This window comes from Oncorhynchus gorbuscha, linkage group LG17, assembly GCF_021184085.1.
Source record: "Oncorhynchus gorbuscha isolate QuinsamMale2020 ecotype Even-year linkage group LG17, OgorEven_v1.0, whole genome shotgun sequence".
Lineage (NCBI taxonomy): Eukaryota > Metazoa > Chordata > Actinopteri > Salmoniformes > Salmonidae > Oncorhynchus > Oncorhynchus gorbuscha.
Window position 1 is genome coordinate 13,874,660 of NC_060189.1, and position 25,463 is coordinate 13,900,122.

Consider the following 25,463-nt stretch of genomic DNA (forward strand, 5'->3'; position numbering starts at 1 on the left):
TGTATTCTTTCTATGAAAGATCCATATGAACAAAGTGATTGTTGTCTTATGTCTTGGTTGTCTGCCTTCTTTAGTATGTTTCTGAGATGTACAGAGTCCATTAGCACTGTGTCATGTTGTAGATAAACAATCTGGTTTAAAAATAATTGTTTCTTGAAAACAAGTATTTAAATAAATTCAGATGATTGTTGATGGATGTGTATGCATCAACTCTCCTACCTGTAGTGAACATGTCATAATGTGAAACCAAAGGCAGAGAGAGCATGTATAGTATTTCCTGAGTTTTAAAAAATGAATGGAAGTATGGAGCCAGTTTTGCGCCTACCTAAAATAATTTCTACAACAACAACACTGATTGTAATGAAAGCAGTCTGAAGTCTGGTCTTCCTGTAGGGAATTGTGTCATAGAGTTGGATGGGAAGGGCCACAGAGGTAAATGTTGTTCCACATCTATTTTACTTTCACTTACTCATTTTGAAGAATGCCTGTAGAGACGGTATGTCATCTATTCTTGATCTTTTTAGAGTTTTTATTTAGTATTTGTTGGGAACCAGTAGGACAATTATGTTTGTCATAAACAATCAAATATATTTTAAACAATTAATTGTAGGCATTAGTCCGCTAGTCCAGTATGTGACAACTATATTATGTTCACTCTACGTAGAGATATGTTCACTCTACGTACAGAGCTATCTCTCCCATAGTTATTATTTTTAGGCCATGAAAATGTTTCTCAACTTTAAATGACTCATTATTTTGTTAAGTGTTTGATTAATAATGATGAGAGGGAAAATTAAGACAAGACAACTTATGTTTATCAAAGTAAGACTATGATAAGAACTGACTAGGGTACTGTGCAACAACAGGAAGTTGGACTCCAGATCATACCTGCTTCTCATTTGCTCATCTACAGAAACTACTTGACCCTCTGTGTGTAAGTTCAGCTATGTATTTTCTTTTTGTTGGTTATTTTGCTCAATAGTTTCTGTGAATTAACAGAAGTATTCGGCCCCTTGAGTCTTAAGTTCCAGTCTGTAAGACAGCCAGGTGGCGCCATTTACCCTTCAGATAGACTCTCCATACAGCACCCAGCCTTGTGTCATATGCCTTCTTTTCTGTCACGTGCTGACAGACGGCAGGTCAAATCTATAGGCTCTCTTTCTGTTTGATAAACCACTGTGTCCTCATGAGGATGTACTGGACACCTACTGTGTCTTTTCAGAAGGGTGTTTTTGACATGAGAAAATACAAATAAATAATTTTCCTATCCGATCTACTTCAGCTGCAGGAGTAAATGATGGTTCCAGGCTGGAGGGAGGCAGAAGGAGAGAAAGAGATGCAAAAATGGCTGCCAGTGGATTACACACACCGTCAGGTAATATCTACAAATTAAACATTATTTATTTTATTTATTTTCTACTCATCAAATGATGAATGGGAAATTCAGATTAGGAGCTAGGGATCACTGGGTGTAGAGACACACGGATGCCGACTATGCCCAATCTTACTGCAAATGATTCCAGAGGACATACAGTAGCTCTTTACTATAATCGTCAAAGGAGAGTAGATGATGAATGGAAAGTGTCTGAGATAGTTAGTTTCCTACAGAGGGAGGTTCAGAGTAGGGAGAGAGTAGGGCTGTTACAGTGACCTTATTACCGCCACACCGGCGGTCACGAATCATGATGGCAGTCAAATTCCATGTGACTGTTTAGTCACGGTAATTAGGCTTCTCTGATGCTGCTCATTAGTAGCCTACCAAACTTGCTAACTGCCTGGTACTCATCACTCTATTGTCCCTCTAATCACTCTGACAACAATGGAAATCTAATTGAAAATCGAATCAAAAACTTAATGAGAGCCCATTTCTATAGACTACGTAATTGTGTGAGAAAACAAAGTTTGATGACCTCTAATAAAAATAGGAGGACCTCATCAGCTTTCTATAGGCTAGGCCTACTACTGTATATTTATTTCTCAACTTTTTAAAATATTAAGCACATTGCTTCGCTTTACAACATTAGTAGAGTCTCCCTGCCTGGCATGAAAATCAACCACGGGAAAAGCGTCCCTCATTCGCTATTTAAGTGCATAGATGACATGCATTTTTCCCCATACCCCTTTTCGGAAACAGGTGCATGAAAATGGTCCATTCTATATCAAAACTTATTTCACAAATATATTACTTAGTATACTCTACCAGTCAAAATATTTAGAACACAACTCATTCAAGGTTTTTTCTTTATTTTTTACTATTTTGTACATTATAGAATAGTAGGGAAGACATCAACACTATGAAATAACACACATGGCATCAAATGTTGAATAAATCAAAACATATTTTATATTTGAGATTCTTCAAATAGCCACATTGATGACAACTTTGCACACTCTTGGCATTCAGCTTCACTTGGAATCCTTTTCCAACCGTCTTGAAAAAGTTCCCACATATGCTGAGCACTGGTTGGATGTTTCTCCTTCACTCTACGGTCCGACTCATCCCAAACCATCTCAATTTGGATGAGTCGGGGGATGAGTAGGTGTTCTAAAACTTTTGACTGGTAGTGTATATAAAGACAACATTAAATTAAGAATAGTCTGATGGGGGACGATATTAGCCTAAGGATGTTTTATCACTTGTGAAGGATGTTTTATCACTTGTGAAGGATGTCCAGCTTGTGCAGTAAGGCAAGAAAAGCCTTTTTTTGCAACTTTTTTACAAATCATGCAAAGAGAAACTGAAGAAGATGGGAAGATGCTTTGTGTGTTTAGTACAGAAACTTATGGCAAAATATAAGTCAAAGAAGGGCCATGTGTAAAATGTGGAAGCAGACAACAGTTTGCTGTGTGACTTGGTAACAAGAGTGAGGTGCAACCTCTCACTGTTTCTGAAGATGATGAGGTTTCCTCACTTATTCCCCATTCAGACACGATGAAACCAGATGGACAGAACACATTGTTGATATAAACTGCAAAGGCATGGGGGAGGGCCCATCAGGTAGGAAGATAGCTCTTGCTTCCTAGATGGGGGCAGTCAGAGAAAATTCCCTGATGAAAAAAAGACCAGCATACATTTCTAGCTGGTGTATGCTGGTCTATGCTGGTCAGTGCAGGTCTGATGCTGGTCAAACCTTTCTGATGCCATTCCATTCGCTCCGTCATGGCTATTATTTTGAGCCGTCCTCCCCTCAGCTATGCTCAGGGGCCTGATTGGTGTAACATTTTTGCCCCAGCCCCAGCTAACACACCTGACTTCAATAATCAACTAATCATGATCATCAGTTGGGGAATACAATTAGTTTAATCTATTGTGTTTCCTAGGGATGGGGGAAAGGTGTGACACCACTCCGTCAACCCGAGAACTGGGCTGCATTCCATACACTTAAAAGACACACCATCTCCCCTCAGCCTCCAAATTAAGTGGACACATCAGATGACGTACCATGACGTCTGACGTGTTTACACTTGCAGGGAAAAATTATTTTGAATTTCGGAAATTCATCACTCATTCCACCTGCGATGATTGTGATTTCAGCCACCGGTAAATTGTGGGTGTTTTATATGTGCTACAGTCAATTATGAGTGCATGTCTACTTATATTAACTACAGTACATGTAACATTTCCACACGCATATTATCTAGAAAGAAAACAATAACTTAACAGTCAAAAGAGTTACGTGCATTATCACGTAGCGCAGCGTGTACTTTGGTCTTGGGGATTTCAAACATGTTCTCAAATGGAATTGAAATGGCAGCAGCGGTATGAGAACCAGCATATTCTTGAGCATGCAATATGGCTTTCCTCAGTACAAAATCCTGGTCGACCCACTGTCCTGTCAGACTCAATGCTCATGGGGCTGACATCGCTGGTCCTAATGTCAGTCGTGAAGCTTAAAGCAGTGATGCCCATAGCAAGTAGCTCATAGATGTGCTTTTCAACAATACAGTGTAACTCCGGAAGGGCAATATCTGAAAAATAGCGCCTTCTTGCTCGACCAGTCGGTGAAAGCCAACATCATCCACGGCAGAGAACAGTTGATTGTCAAGGCCAATGAATTCAATTATCTTGGCATTAATGGATTTCACCTTTGATGATCATGAGGAAGGTGAGGGACACTGTAAAGTCCATGGAGAATAAGAGCACCTCCTCCCAGCTGCTCACTGCACTAGGCTAGGAAACAGTGTCACCACCAATAAAACCATTATAATTGAGAATTTCAGTAAGCATTTTTCTACAGCTGGTCATGCTTTCCACCTGGCTACCCCTACACCGGTCAACAGCCCTGTGCTCCACCCACAGCAACGCACCCAAACCTCCCCCACTACTCCTTCACCCAAATCCAGATAGCTGATGTTCTGAAAGAGCTTCAAAATCTGGACCCCTACAAATCAGTCGGGCTACAAAATCTGGACCCTCTCTTTCTAAAATTATCTGCTGAAATTGTTGCAACCCCAATTACTAGCCTGTTCAACCTCTCTTTCGTATAGTCTGAGATTCCCATAGATTGAAAAGCTGTAAAGCATCATTACTCTGGACGGTTCTGACATAGAATATGTGGAGAACTACAAATACCTAGGTGTCTGGTTAGACTGTAAACTCTCCTTCCAGACTCACATTAAACATATCCAATCCAAAATTAAATCTAGAATTGGCTTCCTATTTCAAAACAAAGCATCCTTCACTCATGCTGCCAAACATACCCTCGTAAAACTGACCATCCTACCAATCCTCGACTTCGGCGATGTCATTTACAAAATAGCCTCCAACACTCTACTCAGCAAATTGGATGCAGTCTATCACAGTGCCATCCGTTTTGTCACCAAAGCCCCATATACTACCCACCACTGCGACCTTTACGCTCTCATTGGCTGGCCCTCGCTTCATACTCGCCGCCAAACCCACTGACTCCAGGTCATTTACAAGTCTCTGCCTTATCAGCTCACTGGTCACCATAGCAGCACCCACACGCAGCATACGCTCCATCAGGTATATCTCACTGGTCACCCCCAAAGCCAATTCTTCCTTCGGCCGCCTCTCCTGCCAGTTCTCTGCTGCCAATGACTGGAACAAACTGCAAAAATCACTCAAGTATCTCAACTTGCACATTCATCTTCTGCACATTCTACCATTCCAGTGTTTAATTGCTATATTGTAATTACTTCGCCACCATGGCCTATTCATTGCCTTACCTCTCTTATCTCACCTCATTTGCACATGCTGTATATAGATTTTTCTACTGTATTATTGATTGTATGTTTGTTTTACTCCATGTGTAACTCTGTGTTGTTGTATGTGTCAAACTGCTTTGCTTTTTCTTGGCCAGGTCGCAGTTGCAAATGAGAACTTGTTCTCACCTAGCCTACCTGGTTAAATACATTTTTAAAAAATGACACAACAGTGGTAGGCCTGATTACCGACAACGATGAGACAGCCTACAGGGAGAGATCAGAGACCTGACTCTGTGGTGCAAGGACAGTTACTTCTCCCTCAACGTGATCAAGTCTAAGGAGATGATTGTGGACTACAGGAAAAGGAGGACCGAGCATGTCCCCTTTCTCATTGACGGGGCTACAGTGGAGCAGGTTGTGAGCTTCAAGTTCCTTGGCGTCCACATCAACAACAAATTAACATGGTCCAAGCACACCAAGACAGTCATGGAGAGGGCACAACAAAACCTATACCCCCTCAGGAGACTGAAAAGATTTGGCATGGGTCCTCAGATCCTCAAAAGGTTCTACAGCTGCACCATTGAGACCATCGTGACAGGTTGCATCACTGACTGGTACGGCAACAGCTCGGCATCCAACCGCAAGGCACTACAGAGGGTAGTGCGACAGCCCAGTACATCACAGGGGCCAAGCTTCCTGCCATCCAGGACCTCTATACCAGGCGGTGTCAGAGGAAGGCCCTAAAAATTGTCAAAGATTCCAGCCACCCTAGTCATAGACTGTTCTCTCTGCTATACCATTGCAAGCGGTGTACCGGAGCGCAAAGTCTAGGTCGAAGAGGCTTCTAAACAGATTCTAACCCCAAGCCATAAGACTCCTGAACATCTAATCAAATGACTACCCAGACTATTTGCATTGCCTCCTCCCCCTCTTCTACGATGCTGCTACTCTCTGATATTATTTATGCACAGCCACTTTAATAACTCTACCTACATGTACATATTACCTCAATTACCTCGACACCGGTGCCCCCGCACATTGACTCTGTACCGGTACCCCCCTGTATATAGCCTCCACATTGACTCTGTACCGGTACCCCCCTGTATATAGCCTCCACATTGACTCTGTACCGGTACCCCCCTGTATATAGCCCCATTATTGTTATTTACTGCAGCTCTTTAATTATATCTTATTCTTATCTCATACTTTTTAGGTATTTTCTTAAAACTGCACTGTTCGTTAAGGGCTTGTAAGTAAGCATTTCACTTTAAGGTCTACAGTTGTATTCGGCGCATGTGACAAATACAATGTGATTCGAATTGAAAATAATGGAATTAAGAAATATATCAATATTAGATCGAGCAACATTGGAGTGACATTGATTAAAATACAGTAGAATATAATACAGTATGAGATGAGTAAAGATGTAAACATGATTAAAGTGACTAGTGTTCCATTTTTAAAGTGACTAGTGTTCCATGATTAAAGTGACTAGTGTTCCATGATTAAAGTGACTAGTGTTCCATTATTAAAGTGACTAGTGTTCCATTATTAAAGTGGCCAATTTAAAGATTCCAAGTCAGTACAGTTGAAGTCAGAAGTTTATTTCAGCTTTTATTTAAATTTAAACTCAGTTTTTCACAATTCCTGACATTTAATCCTGGTATAAATTTCCTATTTTAGGTCAGTTAGGATCACCACTTTAAAGAATGTGCAATGTCAGAATAGTAGTAGAGAGAATGATTTATTTCAGCTTTTACGTCACGACTGTCGTATGAATGATTAGACCAAGGCGCAGCGTGAGTAGAGAGTTACACATTTGTACTATAGTGAAACTTCCAAAAACAACAAAACACGTAGCCCACATAGGCACTCACACAAAACAATATCCCACATCGCAGGTGGGAATAAGGACACACTAAGTATGATCCCCAATTAGAGGTAACAATTATCAGATGCCTCCAATTGGGAACCATACACACACCAACATAGAAATATAATACCTAGAAACCCCCTAGTCACACCCTGACCTAAAACACCATGGAGAACCCAGAGGGCTCTCTATGGTCAGGGCTTGACAGGCCCATTCCTCCTGACCGAGCTGGTGTAAATGAGTCAGGTTTGTAGGCCTCCATGCTCGCACATGCTTTTTCAGTTCAAATCAAATTTATTTATATAGCCCGTCGTACATCAGCTGATATCTCAAAGTGCTGTAGAGAAACCCAGCCTAAAAACCCAAACAGCAAGCAATGCAGGTGTAGAAGCATGGTGGCTAGGGAAAAACTCCCTAGAAAGGCCAAAACCTAGGAAGAAACCTAGAGAGGAACCAGGCTATGTGGGGGGGGCAGTCCTCTTCTGGCTGTGCCGGGTGGAGATTATATCAGAACATGGCCAAGATGTTCAAATGTTCATAAATGACCAGCATGGTCCAATAACAGTTGAAACTGGAGCAGCAGCACGGCCAGGTGGACTGGGGACAGCAAGGAGTCATCATGTCAGGTAGTCCTGAGGCATGGTCTAAGGGCTCAGGTCCTCCGAGAGAGAGAAAGAGAACATGAGAGAGAGCATACATAAAATTCACACAGGACACCGGATAGGACAGGAGAAGTACTCCAGATATAACAAACATTACATTACATTACATTTAAGTCATTTAGCAGACGCTCTTATCACACAAACTGACCCTAGTGCCCCAACACAAACTACTGCAGCATAAATACAGTTCTGCCCAAACATTTTCTATAGGATTTAGGTCAGGGCTTTGTGATGGCCACTCCAATACCTTGACTTTGTTGTCCTTAAGCCATTTTGCTACACCCATTTGATGTACCCAGAAGCTAAAGCCATGACATCTTTTTCACCTTCTGTGATGATACCACTGGAATTGTGGTACAGTGAATTATAAGTGAAATAATCTGTCTGTAAACAACTATTGGCCATGGCTCGAGGGACATTTGTTAAAAATGAGTTTTAATGACTCTTGTGTATGAAACCTCCGACTTTTTAGGCAGCAGCTTTCTGGGTGGAAGCAGTGAAGGCTATTTACCAGTCTGATTGCCTTAAGATAGAAACTGTTTGTCAGTCTCTCATCCCAGCTTTGATGCACCCGTACTGACCTCACCTTCTGGATGATAGCGGTGTGAACAGGCCATGGCTCGAGGGGTTAATGTCCTTGATGATCTTTTTGGCCTTTCTGTGACATCGGGTGCTGTAGGTGTCCTGGAGAGCAGGTAGTTTGCCCCCGGTGATGCGTTGGGCAGACCACACCACCCTCTGGAGAGCCCTGCGGTTGGCGCTGCAGTTGATGTACCAGGTGGTGATACAGCACGACACGATGCTCTCAATTGTGCATCTGTAAAAGTCTGTGAGGGTTTTTGGGGCCAAGCCAAATTTCTTCAGCCTCCTGAGGTTGAAGAGGCGCTGTTGTGCCTTCTTCACCAAACTGTCTGTATAGGTGGACCATTTCAGATCGTCAGTGATGTGTGCGCCGAGGAACTTGAAGCTTTACACCTTCTCCACTGTGGTCCCGTCCATGTGAATAGGGGCATGCTCCCTCTGCTGTTTCCTGAAATCCACAATCAGCTCCTTTGTTTTGTTGACGTTGAGTGAGAGGTTATTTTCCTGACACCACTCTCCCAGGGCTCTCACCTCCTCCCTGTAGGCTGTCTTATCATTGTTGGTAATCAGGCCTACTACTGTTGTCGTCTGCAAACTTGATGATTGAGTTGGAGGCATGCATGGCCACATAGTCACGGGTGAACAGGAAGTACAGGAGGGGCTGAGCACGCACCCTTGTGGGGTCCCTGTGTTGAGGATCAGCGAAGTGGAGGTGTTGTTTCCTACCTTCACCACCTAGGAGTGAATTGTCAGGAAGTCCATGACCCAGTTGCACATCCCAGGGTTCAGACCCAGGGCCCCAAGCTTAATGATGAGCTTAGAGGGTTTTATGGTGTTGAATGCTGAGCTATAGTCACTGAAAAGCATTCTTACATAGGTATCCCTCTTGTTCAGATGGAATAGGGCATGTGCAGTGCCATGGTGATTTTATCGTCTGTAGATCTATTGCAGATGGTAAGCAAATTGAAGAGGGTCTAGGATGTCAGGTAAGAGGGGATTGAGAATACAATCAGAAATACTGTTAGAATGTTTTGAAATTGACTGCCATAGCCCCAATTAAAAAAGTAAACATTTGCTGTTAATTACATAGTTTTTTTCACATGGTTGGGGTCACGAGAATTTTCAGATATCAAAATGGGGTCGTGGGCCAAAATGTTTTGTGATGAACGCTGTATGATTTCATTGTGCTTCAGTTTATTTAACGGTTTTTGTATTCCATAATGCCAGGTGACTACCTCGATCTCTCAGAGCTGAGGATTGTGCTGCTGGGATACAGAGTAGCTGGGAAGACTTCATCAGGAAACACCATCCTGGGCAGAGAGGAGTTTGACCTGAGGACAGCTGTTCAGTGTGTGAAGAGACAGGGAGAAGTAGCAGGGAGGCATCTAACTGTGGTCGACACTCCAGGCTGGTGGGCTAATCACCCCTTAGAGAATACTCATGAGCTGCTTAAACAGGAGATTGTACTCAGTGTGTCTCTGTGTCCCCCAGGACCCCACACGTTCCTCCTTGTCATAGATGTGGATGACTCATTCACTGAGGAATACAGAAAAGCAGTAGAGGAACACCTGGAGCTTCTCAGTGAGAAAGTCTGGAGTCATACAATAGTGCTGTTCACCCATGGGGACTTTCTAGGAGACACAGCCATTGATCAGCACATTGAGAGACAAGGGAAGGCCCTCCAGTGGCTTGTTGAGAAATGTGGAAACAGGTATCATGTCTTCAACAATAAAAGCAGGGGTGACAGCAAGCAGATCACAGAGCTGCTGAATAACATAGAGGAGACGGTGGCAGGAAACAGAGGAGGACATTATGAGATAAAAGGAGAGATATACTGGAGATAGAAGAGAAACGGAAAGCAGAGGAAGAGAGTGCAAAACAGAGACTGATGAAGGTTCAGGAACAGAGAAAGACCCTCAGATCACTAATGGGTGAGATTATTAAATGTTTTATATTTTTTTGTCTCTGCTCAGGGTCTTTGAATTATTCAACTGAAGGCATCTGGTATACACCAGGTACAGTTACCTAAGTTATAATACAGTATGGGGTTACTAAAGCTACAGTCTGCCATTGGTAGTTTATTGTAGTTTTACTAAGTCAAAACTGTTCCCAGGACAGATCTGCTCTAGGGGCAAAATTGATTTGATTGGTTTTTGAAAAATTGCGCACTGAAGCACGAAACTATAGCTACTTCAGAATATCTCCTACATTATACAATGCATTTGGAATGTATTCAGACCCCTTAACGTTTTCCACATTTTGTAACGTTACAGCCTTATTCTAAAATTGATTCAATTGTTTTTTTCCCTCATCAATCTACACACAATACCCTATAATTACAAAGAAGAAACTAAATATACATTTACATAAGTATTCAGACCCTTTAATCAGTACTTTATTCAAGCACCTTTGGCATTGATTACAGCTTCGAGTCTCCTTGGGTATGACGCTACAAGCTTGGCACACCTATATTTGGGGAGTTTCTCCCATTCTTTTCTGCAAATCCTCTCAATCTCTGTCAGGTTGATTGGGGAGTATCGCTGCCCAGCTAATTTCAGGTCACTAGAGATGTTCGTTCGGGTCCAAGTCAAGTCTGGGCTCTGGCTGAGCCTGTCAAGGACATTCAGAGACTTGTCCCGAAGACACTCCTGCATTGTATTGGCTGTGTGTTAGGGTTTTATCCTGTTGGAAGGTGGCCCTGAGCGCTCAGAAGTGGGTTTTCATCAAGGATCTCTCTGTACTTTGCTCCGTTCATCTTTCCATCAATCCTGAATAGTTTCCTGGTCCCTGCAGCTGAAAAATATCTCCACGGCATGATGCTGCCCCCCACGTGACGCTTGGCATTCAGGCCAAAGAAGAAAGATCTTGGTTTCATCAGACCAAAGAATCTTATTTCTCATGGTCTGTGAGTCCTTTAGGTGCCTTTTGGCTAACTCCAAGCAGGTAGTTATGTGCCTTTTACTGAGGCCACTCTACCATAAAATGCCTGATTGGTGGAGTGCTACGGAGATGGTTGTCCTTCTGGAAGGTTCTCCCATCTCCACAGAGAAACTCTGAGGCTCTGTCATAGTGTCCATCGGGTTCTTGGTCATCTCCCTGACCAAGGCCCTTCTTGCCGATTTTGCTCTGACATGCACTGTCAACTGTGGGACCTCATAGAGACAGGTATGTGCCTTTCCAAATCCTCTCCAATCAATTGAATTTACCACAGGTGGACTCCAGTCAAGTTGTAGAAACATCTCAAGCATGATCAATGGAAAGAGGATGCAACTGAGCTCAATTCTGAGTCTCATAGCAAAGGGTCTGAATACTTTAAAAAAAATACCTTACAGCTTTTAGATCTATGCTACTTTGTTAATAATCCATGTTCAACATGAACTAATCCCAAGCTTCTACTGCACTGGAATTGGGAGAATTTGCTTAAAGACCCAGTGCAGTATTTGTATGAATTAATCCCCATTAGCTGCTGCCAAGGCAGGAAATGTAATGTCATGAAGTATTTGAAACGGTATATAACTGCCTTATTGTTGCTGGAGCCCAGGAAGGCAACCTACCTAGGCAAGGCAGCAGCTTCTCTTCCTGGGGTCCAGCAACATTAAGGCAGTTATATAGCGTTTCAAATACTTCATGACATTACATTTTATAACATTTTTCACAACACATTAAGCCACTACTCTACTATCCCATATTTACAATACAAAATCCATGTGCACCCTGTGTAGAGTGCATGCCTTATCATGTGTATGTGCAGTCAAAAACGTGTGTTTTATATATTTAAGCTGATCAATTTCAGCCTTTTATTCTTTATTTCTTTTGCTTGTTTTGGTGGGATGGAGTTTTGGCCTGCCTGGCAACATCACCAGGCGCTATAATCCCTCCCACCAAACAATGTTACGATGAACTGACAACATAAGCTTTCGTAAGATAGTTACAAATCTACAACGTCAAAAACCCATTTTGGTTGGTACAATGTAAGTTGTCATGGTCAAAACATATTTCTCCTCCACATGCTCTGCCAGGCGCCTATCTTCATCAATCAGGTTTGTGCACAGTTTACACTTACAAGACAGAATATTGCATTGAAAATCAGAGCAAGCTAACGTTAGATAGCTAGCTACATACTGTACTCGTTCACTACGTTCCCTCCTACATCCTTCCATCAACCCAAGCTAGATGATTCTTGCAAAGAAGAAAATTGAAAATTGAAAAAGGCAGTTGAGAATGAGACGTAGATGTATTTCTCCATGGTGTGCACAGGCAGTATGGTTGCTGTCCTTTCAGCACCAAAGGCCTGTCACGTTTGATGTGACACTGTTGTTGTTGATAGTGTGATAGTGGTGTTAGGCTGCCATAGGTTGTGTAAACAGTGTGTTGTTTGTTTTGCAGGTCACATTATGTATGCTGTGTGTCACATGTTGTGTCCATGCCGGCGTGGAAGTATATGTGTGTGTAATAGGACTGCTCCTTCTCACTTCATTTGACCTGTCCTCATGATGAATTCCTCGCTCCTCCCTATCCATGACTGGCCTACCTTATCAGTGACTGAAACCAGGCTGTTGCCCTTTGCTTCCCTCCTTAGGATCCATGAGATTTAACAATAACATGTTAGACAGAATGTAGACTTCCTGCACTCCCCCTTGTCTCTCAGTAACTTTCAATACACCTAGTTCTTATCCACCCTCCATTGACCCCAACATTTACATTCCTTATACATTATACATTATACATGGATTTTTCTTTGTTAGTCTCTGGGTAGAAAAATCTAGCTAGGACAGCCTATTGGCTATGCATTCAGAAGCTGGACAGAAGGCCTATGTCATAGAGCTCGCCAGTTTGTAGTCCTAAAACCCAGATATTTGTTACCTCTGGTTCATTCAGGCATTTTTATGGTGAAAATGACTGGGAAAAGAGTAGGATTTTGGGATAAACCCCGAAACTAAGGTCTGAGGGTAACACAGACTTAGGAGATCTTATAAATTGTGTTCTATGAGATAACATCAGTCAGTTACATGACCTTTATAAATTAGGAAGCCTTTATGTGCTTTTTTTAAACATAAATGCTTCAAAATTCACAAAATGTGACGTTAGTTGATGAAGATTATCTCATCGAACAAAACGTATAAAATCTCCTAAGCCTGTGTTTACCACAGACCTTACTTTCAGCATTCATCGAAAAATTCTATAAAAACTAATAAAAAAAACATTAATTTGGCCATAGGCTAAGTCCAAAGAACCATGGCATGGATATTGCCAACAAAAAGACGCCCTTACTATTGCTCTGTATTCAACCGTATTAGAGCAGAATTTTGGAGTGACAGTGGAATAAACCAATCACATTTTGACTTGCAGTGGGTGGCACCATTAAAAACAGTGATGTCTCTCGACAGCTGTTATCAAGTTCAAGGTGGATGTTTTTGCTAATTTGTTAGCATCACCCTTTTCAAGATTAACGTTCAAATTTAGTTTACAAATTATCATAATCTGGTGAGTGGCACAGTTTTTTGCTGCAGCTCGCTTGCTGTTAGCTATCTGTCAGGACCCGGTTACGAACCCGGGTCTCCGGAGTGAGAAACAGTCACTTAACCAACTGATAATAATAATGGGGATCAAGGGAAAACAAAAGGTCAAAAGGCACAATGGGGGCATCTAGTGACCAAAAACCGGAACAACCCTGGCCAAATCCTGACAGAATCGCCCCCCCTAGGAACGGCTCCTGACGTTCCTACCAGCTCTCTCAGGGTGGAGGACCCTGAACTGACGAATGAGGTCAGGGTCCAGTATGTCTTTGGCAGGAACCCAGGAGCGCTCCTCGGGACCGTAGCCTTCCCAGTCCACCAGATACTGCCAGGACCGCTGCACCCGGCGGGAATTCAGTATCCGATGGACGGTATAAGCCGGCTGGCCTCCAATGACACGAGGCGGAGGGGGAGGTCTGTCTGCCGGGACAAGGGGAGAAAAAACAACAGGTTTTAATAAGGAAATGTGAAACGTGGGATTAATCTTAAGGGATCTGGGTAAGTGTAGGCGATAAGAAACTGGGTTAACTCTCCTGGCAACCTTAAAGGGACCGATGTATTTTTGGGACAGCTTGCGAGACTCCACCCATAGTGGTAAGTCTCTTGTGGAGAGCCAGACTCTCTGGCCGGGGCGCAGGGTAGGCCCGGGACGGCGACGTCTGTTGGCTTGTTGTTGGTACCTCTGTGAGGAACGCATAAGATTAAGACGGGTCTTCCTCCACATAAGCCGACAGCGTCTGACGAACTTCAAGGCTGAAGGCACTCTGACTTCTGCCTCCTGGTCCGGGAACAATGGAGGGGCATAGCCAAACTGACACTCGTGCGGGGACATACCAGTGGAGGAGGAGCGCAATGTGTTGTGCGCGTATTCGGCCCAAACAATGAAGGACGACCATGTGGACGGGTTGTTACGAGTCATACATCGGAGGGTGGTTTCCAGCTCTTGATTCATCCTCTCTGTTTGGCCGTTGGACTCCGGATGGTACTCTGAAGATAGATTGGCAGAAGACCCCATGAGTTGGCAGAAGGCCTTCCAAAACCTAGAGGCGAACTGGGGACCTCTGTCAGAAACCATATCTTGAGGAATGCCGAAGACTCGGAACACATGATTAATTACCAACTCAGCCGTTTCCTTGGCAGAAGGTAACTTAGTCAGAGGGACGAACCTGGCCGCCTTTGAAAACCTGTCGATTATGACTAGGATAGTAGTATTGCCATGGGATGGAGGAAGGCCAGTAATAAAGTCCAACGACATATGGGACCAGGGTCTGTGGGGAACAGGTAAAGGGTGAAGGAGTCCTTGCAGGCGGAGGTGAGAAGATTTGCCCTGGCAGCACACGGGGCAGGCATTGACGAAAGTGGCAACGTCTTCTCTTATGGTAGGCCACCAGAACTTACGCTGGATGAACTCCAAGGTGCGACCTATGCCCGGGTGACAGGTGAGGCGAGAAGATTGCCCCCACAGAAGGACCTGAGTCCTCACTGCCTTGGGGACAAACAACCGATTGGCAGGACCTCCTTTCGGGTCCGGTTCAATAGCTTGAGCTCGTCTCACGGTATCCTCAACTTGCCACGAGATCGGAGCCACGATCTTAGCAGCAGGAAGGACAGGCATGTCCGTGTCATCTCGAATGGCAGGAGCGTAGACTCGGGACAGGGCATCCGGTTTGAGATTCTTCGACCCGGGCCGATAGGTGAGGATAAACTGGAATCGATTGAAGAAAAGAGACCATCTAGCTTGTCTAGAGTTCAACCGCTTCGCCTGCTGGATATACTCCAGATTTTTGTGGTCCGTAAGCACTTGAAACGGGTGAGAAGCCCCCTCGAGCCAGTGTCTCGATTCCTTCAATGCCATCTTAACCGCTAGGAGTTCACGATCCCCCACATCGTAGTTCCTCTCAGCCAGGGTAAGCCGGTGTGAGAAGAAAGCGCACGGATGAAGCTTCTTGTCTTCACCCCTCTGAGACAGGACAGCTCCAACACCAACCTCTGAGGCGTCTACCTCCATCACAAACGGTTCATCCGTAGTCGGTAGTATCAGGATGGGAGCAGAGAGGACGCGCTGCTTGAGTCCTTGGAAGGCCGTGTCAGCTTCTCTTCCCCACAAAACCTTGCATTGCCACCCTTGGTTAAAGCTGAGAGAGGGGCTGCCACCAAGCTGAAGTTCTTGATGAACTTGCGGTAAAAGTTAGTGAAGCCCAGGAAACGCTGAACTTCCTTAACGGATTTGGGGGTGGGCCAATCCGCTACCGCCCCTACCTTCCTGGGGTCCATTTGGACTCGACCGGGTTCCACTACAAATCCCAGGAATTGTACTCGGGATGAATGGAATTCACATTTTTCCGGCTTAACGTACAGATGGCTGTCTAGGAGGCGTTTGAGTACTTGTCTGACATGCTTTGTGTGTTCTTGAAGAGAGCTCGAAAAGATGAGGATGTCATCCAAGTAAACGAACACAAATATGTTAAACATATTCCTAAGCACATCGTTTATGAGCGCTTGGAACACCGCTGGGGCGTTGGTCAGGCCGAAGGGCATCACCAAGTATTCATAGTGACCAGTAGGTGTGTTGAAAGCGGTCTTCCACTCGTCACCAGGTCTGATCCGCACAAGATGGTATGCGTTCCGCAGGTCAAGCTTAGTGAAAACAACTGCTTCCTGGAGCAGCTCGAAGGCTGTGGCCATAAGGGGTAGCGGGTAACGGTTACGGACGGTTATGGCATTGAGTCCCCGGTAGTCGATGCAAGGACGTAATCCACCGTCTTTCTTGGCCACAAAGAAAAACCCTGCTCCCGCCGGGGAGGTGGATGGACGCATGAGGCCTGCTTCCAGAGCGTCCTTGATGTAGGTATCCATAGCAGCTCGTTCGGGTGGAGATAGGGAAAAGATCCGACCCCTGGGGGGGCAAGTGCCCGGAAACAGTTCGATGGGGCAATCATAAGGTCTATGGGGTGGTAGCATGGTGGCCCTCTGTTTGCTAAATACCAGTTTGAGGTCATGGTAACACTCGGGAACTCGAGTCAGGTCGATGGATTCTAAAGACTCGGGAGTAGAACTCGGGGGAATTCGGGAAAATACAAGTAGCTTGGCACGTAGGACCCCACTGCTTGATAGTGCCCACAGACCAGTCGATGTGAGGGTTATGGCTGTGAAGCCAGGGGTATCCAAGGACGAGAGGGAACTCGGAACAGGAGATCAAATGAAAGTTAATCAATTCCTGGTGTTGTGAAACTGAAAGTCGCAAGGAGGTAGTGACATGAGTGACAAGTCCAGATCCCAAAGGGTTTCCATCCAATGTAGTAACCCTCATGGGGTCACTTAGAGGTTCAGAGGGAACGCCATTCTCCTTCGCCCAGACACCATCCATGAAGTTACCTGCGGCTCCAGAGTCTACCAAGGCTTGAAGGTGAAGCTTGTGGTTGTCCCAGGAAAGGGTGACTGGAATGAGCAGACGGGAGTTGGACGGATGGGAGGAGGTTATGTTTCCCGTTACAGTTCCCCCCGGTCTGTACGGGACAGAGCGTTTCCCTGGAGCCCGGGACACGTGGAACGGAAATGGCCCGGTTTGTCGCAATATAGACAGCGTCGCTCCCTCATCCGGCGGTCTCTCTCAGCCTGGGAGATGCGTCCAATCTGCATGGGTTCCGGTGGAGCCAGCGAGGATAAAGGTGGGGACTCGGAGCTGGGTCTGATAGGGGCTAGAGGTCTACGGTTGAGTTCTCTCTCTCTCAGACGCTGGTCAATGCGTGAGGCCAACTTGATCAGGGACTCGAGATTGTCCGGTGGTTCCCGAGTGGCCAGTCCATCTTGGATAGTGTCGGAAAGGCCTTTCAGAAAGCACACCGTGAGCGCCTCGTTGTTCCAGCCACTCGCTGCTGCCACCGTGCGGAACTGGTTGGCATAGTCCGTCACACTGCGCCGACCTTGGTGGAGAGTCAGGAGCTGTTTGGCTGAGTCAGGACCACTGCTTGGGCCTTGAAACACTCGTTTGAATTCCTCAGCAAAGGCAGAGTAGCTGGCACAGCAGGAACTATGGGCATCCCACACAGCAGTAGCCCAGGCCAGGGCTTTTTCCGACAGCAGGGTGATGATATATGCGATCTTAGACCGGTCGGTGGGGAACGACGAGGGTTGCAGCTCGAAGGAGAGATAACATTGGGTGAGAAACCCTTTACAAGCACTTGGATCACCTGAGAACCGTTGGGGAGGTGGAAGACGAGGTTCAGCCAGGGGGTTAACTGCCATGGGTACGTGAATCTGAGGTACTGGGACGGGAACTGTTGCCGGGGTAAGTCGATCAGATATCTGCTTTATGGAAGTCAGCATCTCCGACAGAAGATGAGAATGTCTAGCCATTAAGGCCTCTTGCTGAACCAGGGCGGCTTCATGGCGTTGGACAGTCTCCTGGTGGTGGGACAGCATGGCAACAAGGTCCTGGGAACTGGCTGCCTCTGGGTTCATTTTTGGCTCTGTGTTTCTGTCAGGACCCGGTTACGAACCCGGGTCTCCAGAGTGAGAAACAGTCACTTAACCAACTGAGCCACGAATAGTCGGCAGAACCCAGAAGATGAGGCAGACACAGCAGTACTTGAGACGGTGTATTTAATGAAGTAAAAAGTGAAGTTCTTCAGGAAAACATGTAACTCCACAACCTCAAAAGGAATTCCACAAGAACAAAGGTAATCCTCCAAGACAAAAAGGTAAATCCACAAGGTGGAAGGTATAGCACAAAAAGCCTCAAAAGATACTCAAAAACAAACAAACAAGAACAAAAAACAGAATTCCACAAGAGAGTCCACCAGGATCAACAAGAGTTCACAGAGTACTAGGGCTGGGTGCTAACATACAAACACAGAGCAAAGGACTGAGGAAAACAAAGGGTTTAAATACAATCAGGGGAAACGAGGCACAGGTGCAAATAATAATGGGGATCAAGGGAAAACAAAAGGTCAAAAGGCACAATGGGGGCATCTAGTGACCAAAAACCGGAACAACCCAGGCCAAATCCTGACACTATCTCTTAGAAAAACAATGACTGTGAAACATCGTTGCATTTACACTAGATCACCGGTTAGTGTGATGATCATGATCAAATATATTTGCAATGGGAAGTAATAGCTGGTTTGTTAATTTCATTTTGGAAATGAAATGGTTGTGCTTTTGTATTGTTCTGATTTCATGGGGCCTACTGGAGTGAATCGGCTGCTTATTCCTTATATTTAATGCTGTACGTGACTGCTGTCGCCTGTGTATCAGCTGTGTCTATGTGTTTGACCAAAACTGGCTCTCCTTTAGCACAATGGAGTGCACAGGTAGTACGAAGCCTGTCACCTTTGATGTGACACTGTTGTTGTTGATAGTGGTGTTAGGCTACCATATGTTGTGTAAACAGTGTGTTTTTTGTTTTTGCTGGTCGCATTATTTTATGCTGTGCGTCACATGTTGTGTCCATGCCGGTTCTGTTTCTATGTGTTCGGCAGCCAGTAGCACAGCCAGGTCTGTTTGTTTCATTCATAATGCAATTTAAAAACTATTGCTCCTCCTTCACTAGAACTAGAATGGTCTGAAAACAAAAGATATGTTGGGTGCATTAAGTGATGATATGCTTTCTGTTGTTTTCTTGTTTGATACAATGTGTTGGAAAATTTCTGGTCCATCTGAAGGCATAGTCACATTTCGCCACTGCATACCACAGTGCCTTGCGAAAGTATTCACCCACCTTGGCATTCTTCCTATTTTGTTGCCTTACAACCTTTTAAAATATATATTTTTTTAGGGGGTTTGTATCATTTGATTTACACAACATGCCTACCACTTTGAAGATGCAAAATATTTTTGGTGTGTGAAACAAACAAGAAATAAGACAAAACAGAACTTGAGCGTGCACAATTACACCCCCAAAGTCAATACTTTGTAGAGCCGCCTTTGCAGCAATTACAGCAAATATGTCTCTATGAGCGTGGCACATCTAGCCATTTGGATTTTTGCCCATTCTTCAAGGCAAAACTGCTCCAGCTCTTTCAAGTTGGGTTCTGCTGGTGTACAGCAATTTTGAAGACATACTACAGATTCTCTTTTTTTTACCCCCTTTTTCTCCCCATTTTCGTGGTATCCAATTGTTAGTAATTACTATCTTGTCTCATCGCTACAACTCCCGTACGGGCTCGGGAGAGACGAAGGTCGAAAGCCGTGCGTCCTCCGAAACACAACCCAAAAAAGCCACACTGCTTCTTAACACAGCTGCTATGAAAGTGAACTGTATCTGTTGAAAAACTTTTTAAACGGAGCAAACGGAATGAAATGGGGATAAACATACCTTGATTTGTCCAATAGAAACTCTTCTTTGCAACAGTTGGACTAATGATTACACCCTAGATGCAGGCAAGAGTGTCTAAGGCTGTATTGAATGTGTCACTGTCATTAATTCAGTGGATCCTGTTATAAGTGTACAGGCTGGCAGACCTTGGGAGGATTGGAGCAGTGGCCGTGGCATAATCCCAATTCTACTGGAGCTGAATATTCAGTCTATGGCAAGAAGTTCCTCTCCACTGGCAGCTGTTCTCCTCCCTTGACATGCTTTCCTCAGTATTATTTGATTGGTATGCCTTTATAGGCCAGAGATTATAGGAATGTGAATATTATGTGATACGTTGATGTGATTATGAGTACTTGTGCTAATGATAAAACTGAGATGATGTAACCATGGTGTGCTTGTTGTCAGCAGTGATTGTCCAGAGCGCATGGAGCTGAAGATGTCTCGAATGTACCTATAAATCTGTTATAGAAAATACAATGTATTTTGGTATCTGATATCTGACTGATCATTCTCACGCTCCACTCCTTGATGTAAATAACCTGTGCATTGTTAGTTTACTTCCGAGGACCTCACCTATGAAAAGGTGATGTAGTATCGGCTACAGGAATCTTTATTTGTGGTTAAATCCTCCATGTTACAATGGCATATGAGGAATATTATAATGGACACTTTATACAGAGTAAAAATGTACGTCTTTCATTGTGAACAGGAGAAAATAATCTCTCCCGCTCTCTCTCTTTGTCAGGTGACTCCCTCCATCTCTCAGAGTTAAGGATTGTGCTGCTGGGGTACAGAGGAGGATCTGGGAAGAGTTCAGCAGGAAACACCATACTGGGCAGAGAGGCATTTGACCTGAAGACAACTGCTCAGTGTGTGAAGAGACAGGGAGAAGTAGCAGGGAGGCAGGTCACTGTCATCGACACTCCTGGCTGGTGGAAGAATCTTCCTGTAGAAAGGACTCCTGAGCTGGTTAAACAGGAGATCTTGCTCAGTGTGTCTCTGTGTCCCCCAGGACCCCACACATTCCTCCTTGTCATATCGGTGGGGTTTTTATACACTGAGGAAGACAGAAGAGCAGTAGAGGAACACTTGACCCTTCTCTGTGAGACGGTCTGGAGTCACACTATAGTGCTGTTTACCCGTGGGGACTGTCGGGTAAACAACCATTGAGCAGCACATCGAGAGTGAAGGGGAGGCCCTCAAGTGGCTTGTTGATAAATGTGGGAACAGGTATCATATCCTCAACAATGAGAACAGAGGGGATGTCACTCAGGTCACAGAACTGCTGGAGAAGATAGAAGAGATGGTGGCAGGAAACAGAGGAGGACATTTTGAGATAAAGAGGGAGCTACTAGAGAAGATAGAAGTTTGGAGGAGAAAAAAGGAAGACAAAGCTAAAGAGCTGTGCATGAGGGTAAAGAAACAGAGAGAGATCCATAGAACATTTATAGGTGAGTTTTCTGTTCATGGTTTATTTTTCAAACTGCTTGGCAGGAATAAAAGCACCAGACAATTGTAATTGACAGTATACATTTTAATTCTCAGCAGGACACATATTTTCCTAATTATAGATGGACCCAGTCTCCATGACTTTTTCCAAATTTGTGGGGTTAAAATTAAAATGAATTTAATTGTAATTAGAAACACCTTACAGCAGTCAGTCTTTTTGGGTATGTCTAAGAGCTGTGCACACCTGGATTGTGCAATATTTGCCCCTTATTCATTTTTAAATGATTCAAGCTTTGTGAAGTTTGTTGTGGATCATTGCTAGACAACCATTTTCTTGCCATAGGTTTTAAAGCAAATTTAAGTCAAAACTGTAAATAGGAAACTCAGGAACATTCAATGTCGTCTTTGTAATTAACTCCAGTGTAAATTTGGCCTTGTGTTTTAGGGTTATTGTTCTCCTGAAAGGTAAATTTGTCTCCCAGTGCCTGTTGGAAAGCAGACTGAACCAGGTTTTCCTATAGGATTTTGCCTGTGCTTAGCTACATTCTGTTTTCTTTTTATCCTGAAAAACTCCCCAGTCCTTGCCGATGATAAGCATACCCATAACATAATACAGCCACCACCATGCTTGAAAATATGGAGAGTGGTACGCAGTAATGTGTTGTGCTGGATTTGCCCCAAACATAACACTTTTGTATTCAGGACAAAATGTTAATTCCTTTGCCAAATTCTATTGCTTTAGTGTCTTGTTGCAAACTGGATGCAATGTTTTGGAATATGTTTTATTCTGTACAGGCTTCCTTCTATTCACGCCATTATTTAACTCAATATTTTGGAGTAACTACAATGTTTTTGATTAATCTTCAGTTTTCTCTTATCACAGCCATTAAACTGTGCAACTGTTTTAAAAGCACCATTATGGTGAAATTCCTAAGCAGTTTCCTTCCTCTCTGGCAACTGACTTAGGAAAGACACCTATATCTTTGTATTGATACACCATCCAAAGCTAACTTCATACTCAAAGAGATATTCAGTGTCAGCTCTTTTTTATTTATATATGTTTTTATCTACCTATCGGTGCCCTTTTTGTGGGGCATTGTAAAACCTCCCTGGTCTTTAAATCTGTGTTTGAATTCATTACTCAATTGAAGAACCTTACAGGTAATTGTGTATTTATTTATATTTAACTAGGCAAATCAGTTAAGAACAAATTCTCATTTTCAATGACGGCCTAGGAACAGTGGGTTAATTATGGTATAGGGGATGCTTGCGTCCCACTTGGCCAAAAGCCAGGAAAAATGCAGCACGGCAAATTCAAATAAAATGATATAAAAATCAAACTTTCATTAAATCACACATGTAAGATACTAAATTAAAGCTACACTCGTTGTGAATCCAACCAACATGTCAGATTTTAAAAAGGCTTTTCGGTGAAAGCATAAGAAGCTATTATCTGATGATGGCACAACAGTAAACAAAGAGGGTAGCATATTTCAACCCTGCAGGCGCTACACAAAATGCAGAAATAAAATATAAAACATGCCTTACCTTTGACGAGCGTCTTTTGTTGGCACTCCAATATGTCCCATAAACATCGCAATTGTTCCTTTTGTTAGATTAATTCCGTCCATATATATCCAAAATGTCAATTTATTTGGCACGTTTGATCCAGAAAAAAACAGCTTCCAAATTGCGCAACGTCACTACTTTGCCAAAACATTTTTAAACGTTAATAATCGATCAAATTGAAGACGGGGCTATCTGTGTTCAATACAGGAAGACGACAAACCAAGCTAATTTTCAAGTCTTGCGCAACTCTCAACAGTGTTACGCCGTTCCTAGATGGCCGTACTTCTTCATTGCACAAATGAATAACCTCAACCAAATTGCAAAGACTGGTGACATCCAGTGGAAGCGGTAGGAACTGAAAATAAGTTCATAAGAAGTATCGTTTTCCAATGAGAACTCAGTGAACAGACAGAGACCTCAAAAAAAAAATCTGAACGGTTAGTCCTCAGGGTTTTGCCTGCTACATAAGTTCTGTTATACTCACAGACATGATTCAAACAGTTTTAGAAACGTCAGAGTGCTTTCTATCCAAATCTACTAATATGCATGTCTTATATTCTTGGCATGAGTATCAGGAAGTTGAAATTGGGCACGCTATTTATCCAAAAGTGAAAATGCTGCCCCCTATGCCTTAAGAAGTTAACTGTCTGTGAGTCCATGCAACTTATTATTTTTTTTACTCGTGAACTTATTTATGACTTGCCATAAAAAAAGTGGTTGAACAATTTTTGACTGAAGACATTTCAGCTTTTAATTTTTAATTAATTTGTAAAAATGTCTAAAAACAAAATTCCACTTTGACATTATGTGGTATTGTGTAGATCTTGCTATTATGTGGGGCTCCCGTGTGGAACAGTGGTCTAAGGCACAGCATTTCAGTGCTAGAGGTGTCACTACAGACCCAAGTTCAATTCCAGACTGTGTCACAACCAGCTGTGATCCAGCACAATTGGCCCAGCGTTGATAGGGTTAGGCCGTCATTGTAAATAACTATTTGTTCTTAACTGACTTGCCTAGTTAAATATATATATTTTAAAGATCAGTGACAATACATCTCAATTTAATACATGTTATATTCAGGCTTTAAAGAAGTGATGTAAATACTTTCTGAAGGCACTGAACATGCATCAACCGCTGACATTATTTTTAAGTTAATACGAGTAACCCAATTTTTGAAACTTCAGATTAGCTGTGTTAAAATGGATATGTTTTGAAAATTATTTTGAAAATTGCATCCTACAATGTCTTCTATGTTATCATAATGCTCCCAAATCACATGTTCAGATAAATAAAAACTATGTTCTCTCTGACAGGTGACTCACTCCATCTCTCAGAGCTGAGGATTGTGCTGCTGGGATCCAGAGATGCTGGGAAGACTTCATCAGGAAACACCATCCTGGGCAGAGAGGAGTTTGACCTGAGGACAGCTGTTCAGTGTGTGAAGAGACAGGGAGAAGTAGCAGGGAGGCAGGTCACTGTGGTTGACACTCCTGGCTGGTGGAAGAATCTCCCTGTGGAGTACACTCCTGAGCTGGTTAAACAGGAGATTGTGTTCAGTGCGTCTTTGTGTCCCCCAGGACCCCACACTCTCTTCCTGGTCGTTCGGGTGGACGTTTCGTTCAAAGAAGAAGAGACAAATGCTGCAGAGGACCACCTGGAGCTTCTCAGTGAGAGAGTCTGGAGTCACACTATAGTGCTGTTCACCCATGGGGACTGTCTGGGAGACACAACCATTGAGCATCATATTCAGAGAGAAGGGAAGGCCCTCCAGTGGCTTGTTGAGAAATGTGGGAACAGATTTCATGTCCTCAACAATAACAACAGTGGTGATGCCACTCAGGTCACAGAGCTGCTGGAGAAGATAGATGAGTTGGTGGCAGCCAACAGTGGAGATGTGTTTTACCCTGAAAGAGATTGTAAAGAAGGAATGAATTTGATACCTGAGGAGATGTTTGAGAAACCATCTTTGCCATTAAAGGGAGCTCACAGCATATACCCTCTTCTGAGTAGTAAGTATGGTACTCTGAAAGTACCTTTAAATCTCAAGCGTGCTACAATGTTCTTGTTTGGCTACCCTCAATTTAAAAAGGTTAGTTTACCAACTTAGAGGTGCAGATATGTTTACAAAAGGATCATGATTTTTGTTTTTTATTAATCAAGATTCCAGTCACACTAGAAAAATAAATAAAATTTAAACAAAATAAGACAAAGTAAATGTTACAGTCCACTTTCCTTCTGTTATTAACATTATTCATAAACCTGAACCAAACACCATCATAGTGTAGATATCAGTATAGCTTATTTCTTTAGTCTAAAACGTTGGGGGA

The 25,463-nt window shown here is 43.5% G+C and overlaps 1 protein-coding gene across 1 annotated transcript in view; it reads left to right on the forward strand.

Moving 5' to 3' along the window:
- Window positions 1-472: 472 nt before the first annotated feature.
- Window positions 473-25,463, forward strand: part of LOC124002300 (GTPase IMAP family member 8-like) — a 38,328-nt gene continuing 13,337 nt past the window's right edge. Inside the window, 7 exon segments of the mRNA XM_046309684.1 lie at window positions 473-496; window positions 867-934; window positions 1,283-1,375; window positions 9,514-10,107; window positions 20,864-21,278; window positions 21,280-21,569; window positions 24,450-25,145. Coding sequence (XP_046165640.1) covers window positions 1,345-1,375; window positions 9,514-10,107; window positions 20,864-21,278; window positions 21,280-21,569; window positions 24,450-25,145 — 2,026 coding nt within the window. The 5' untranslated portion in view covers window positions 473-496; window positions 867-934; window positions 1,283-1,344.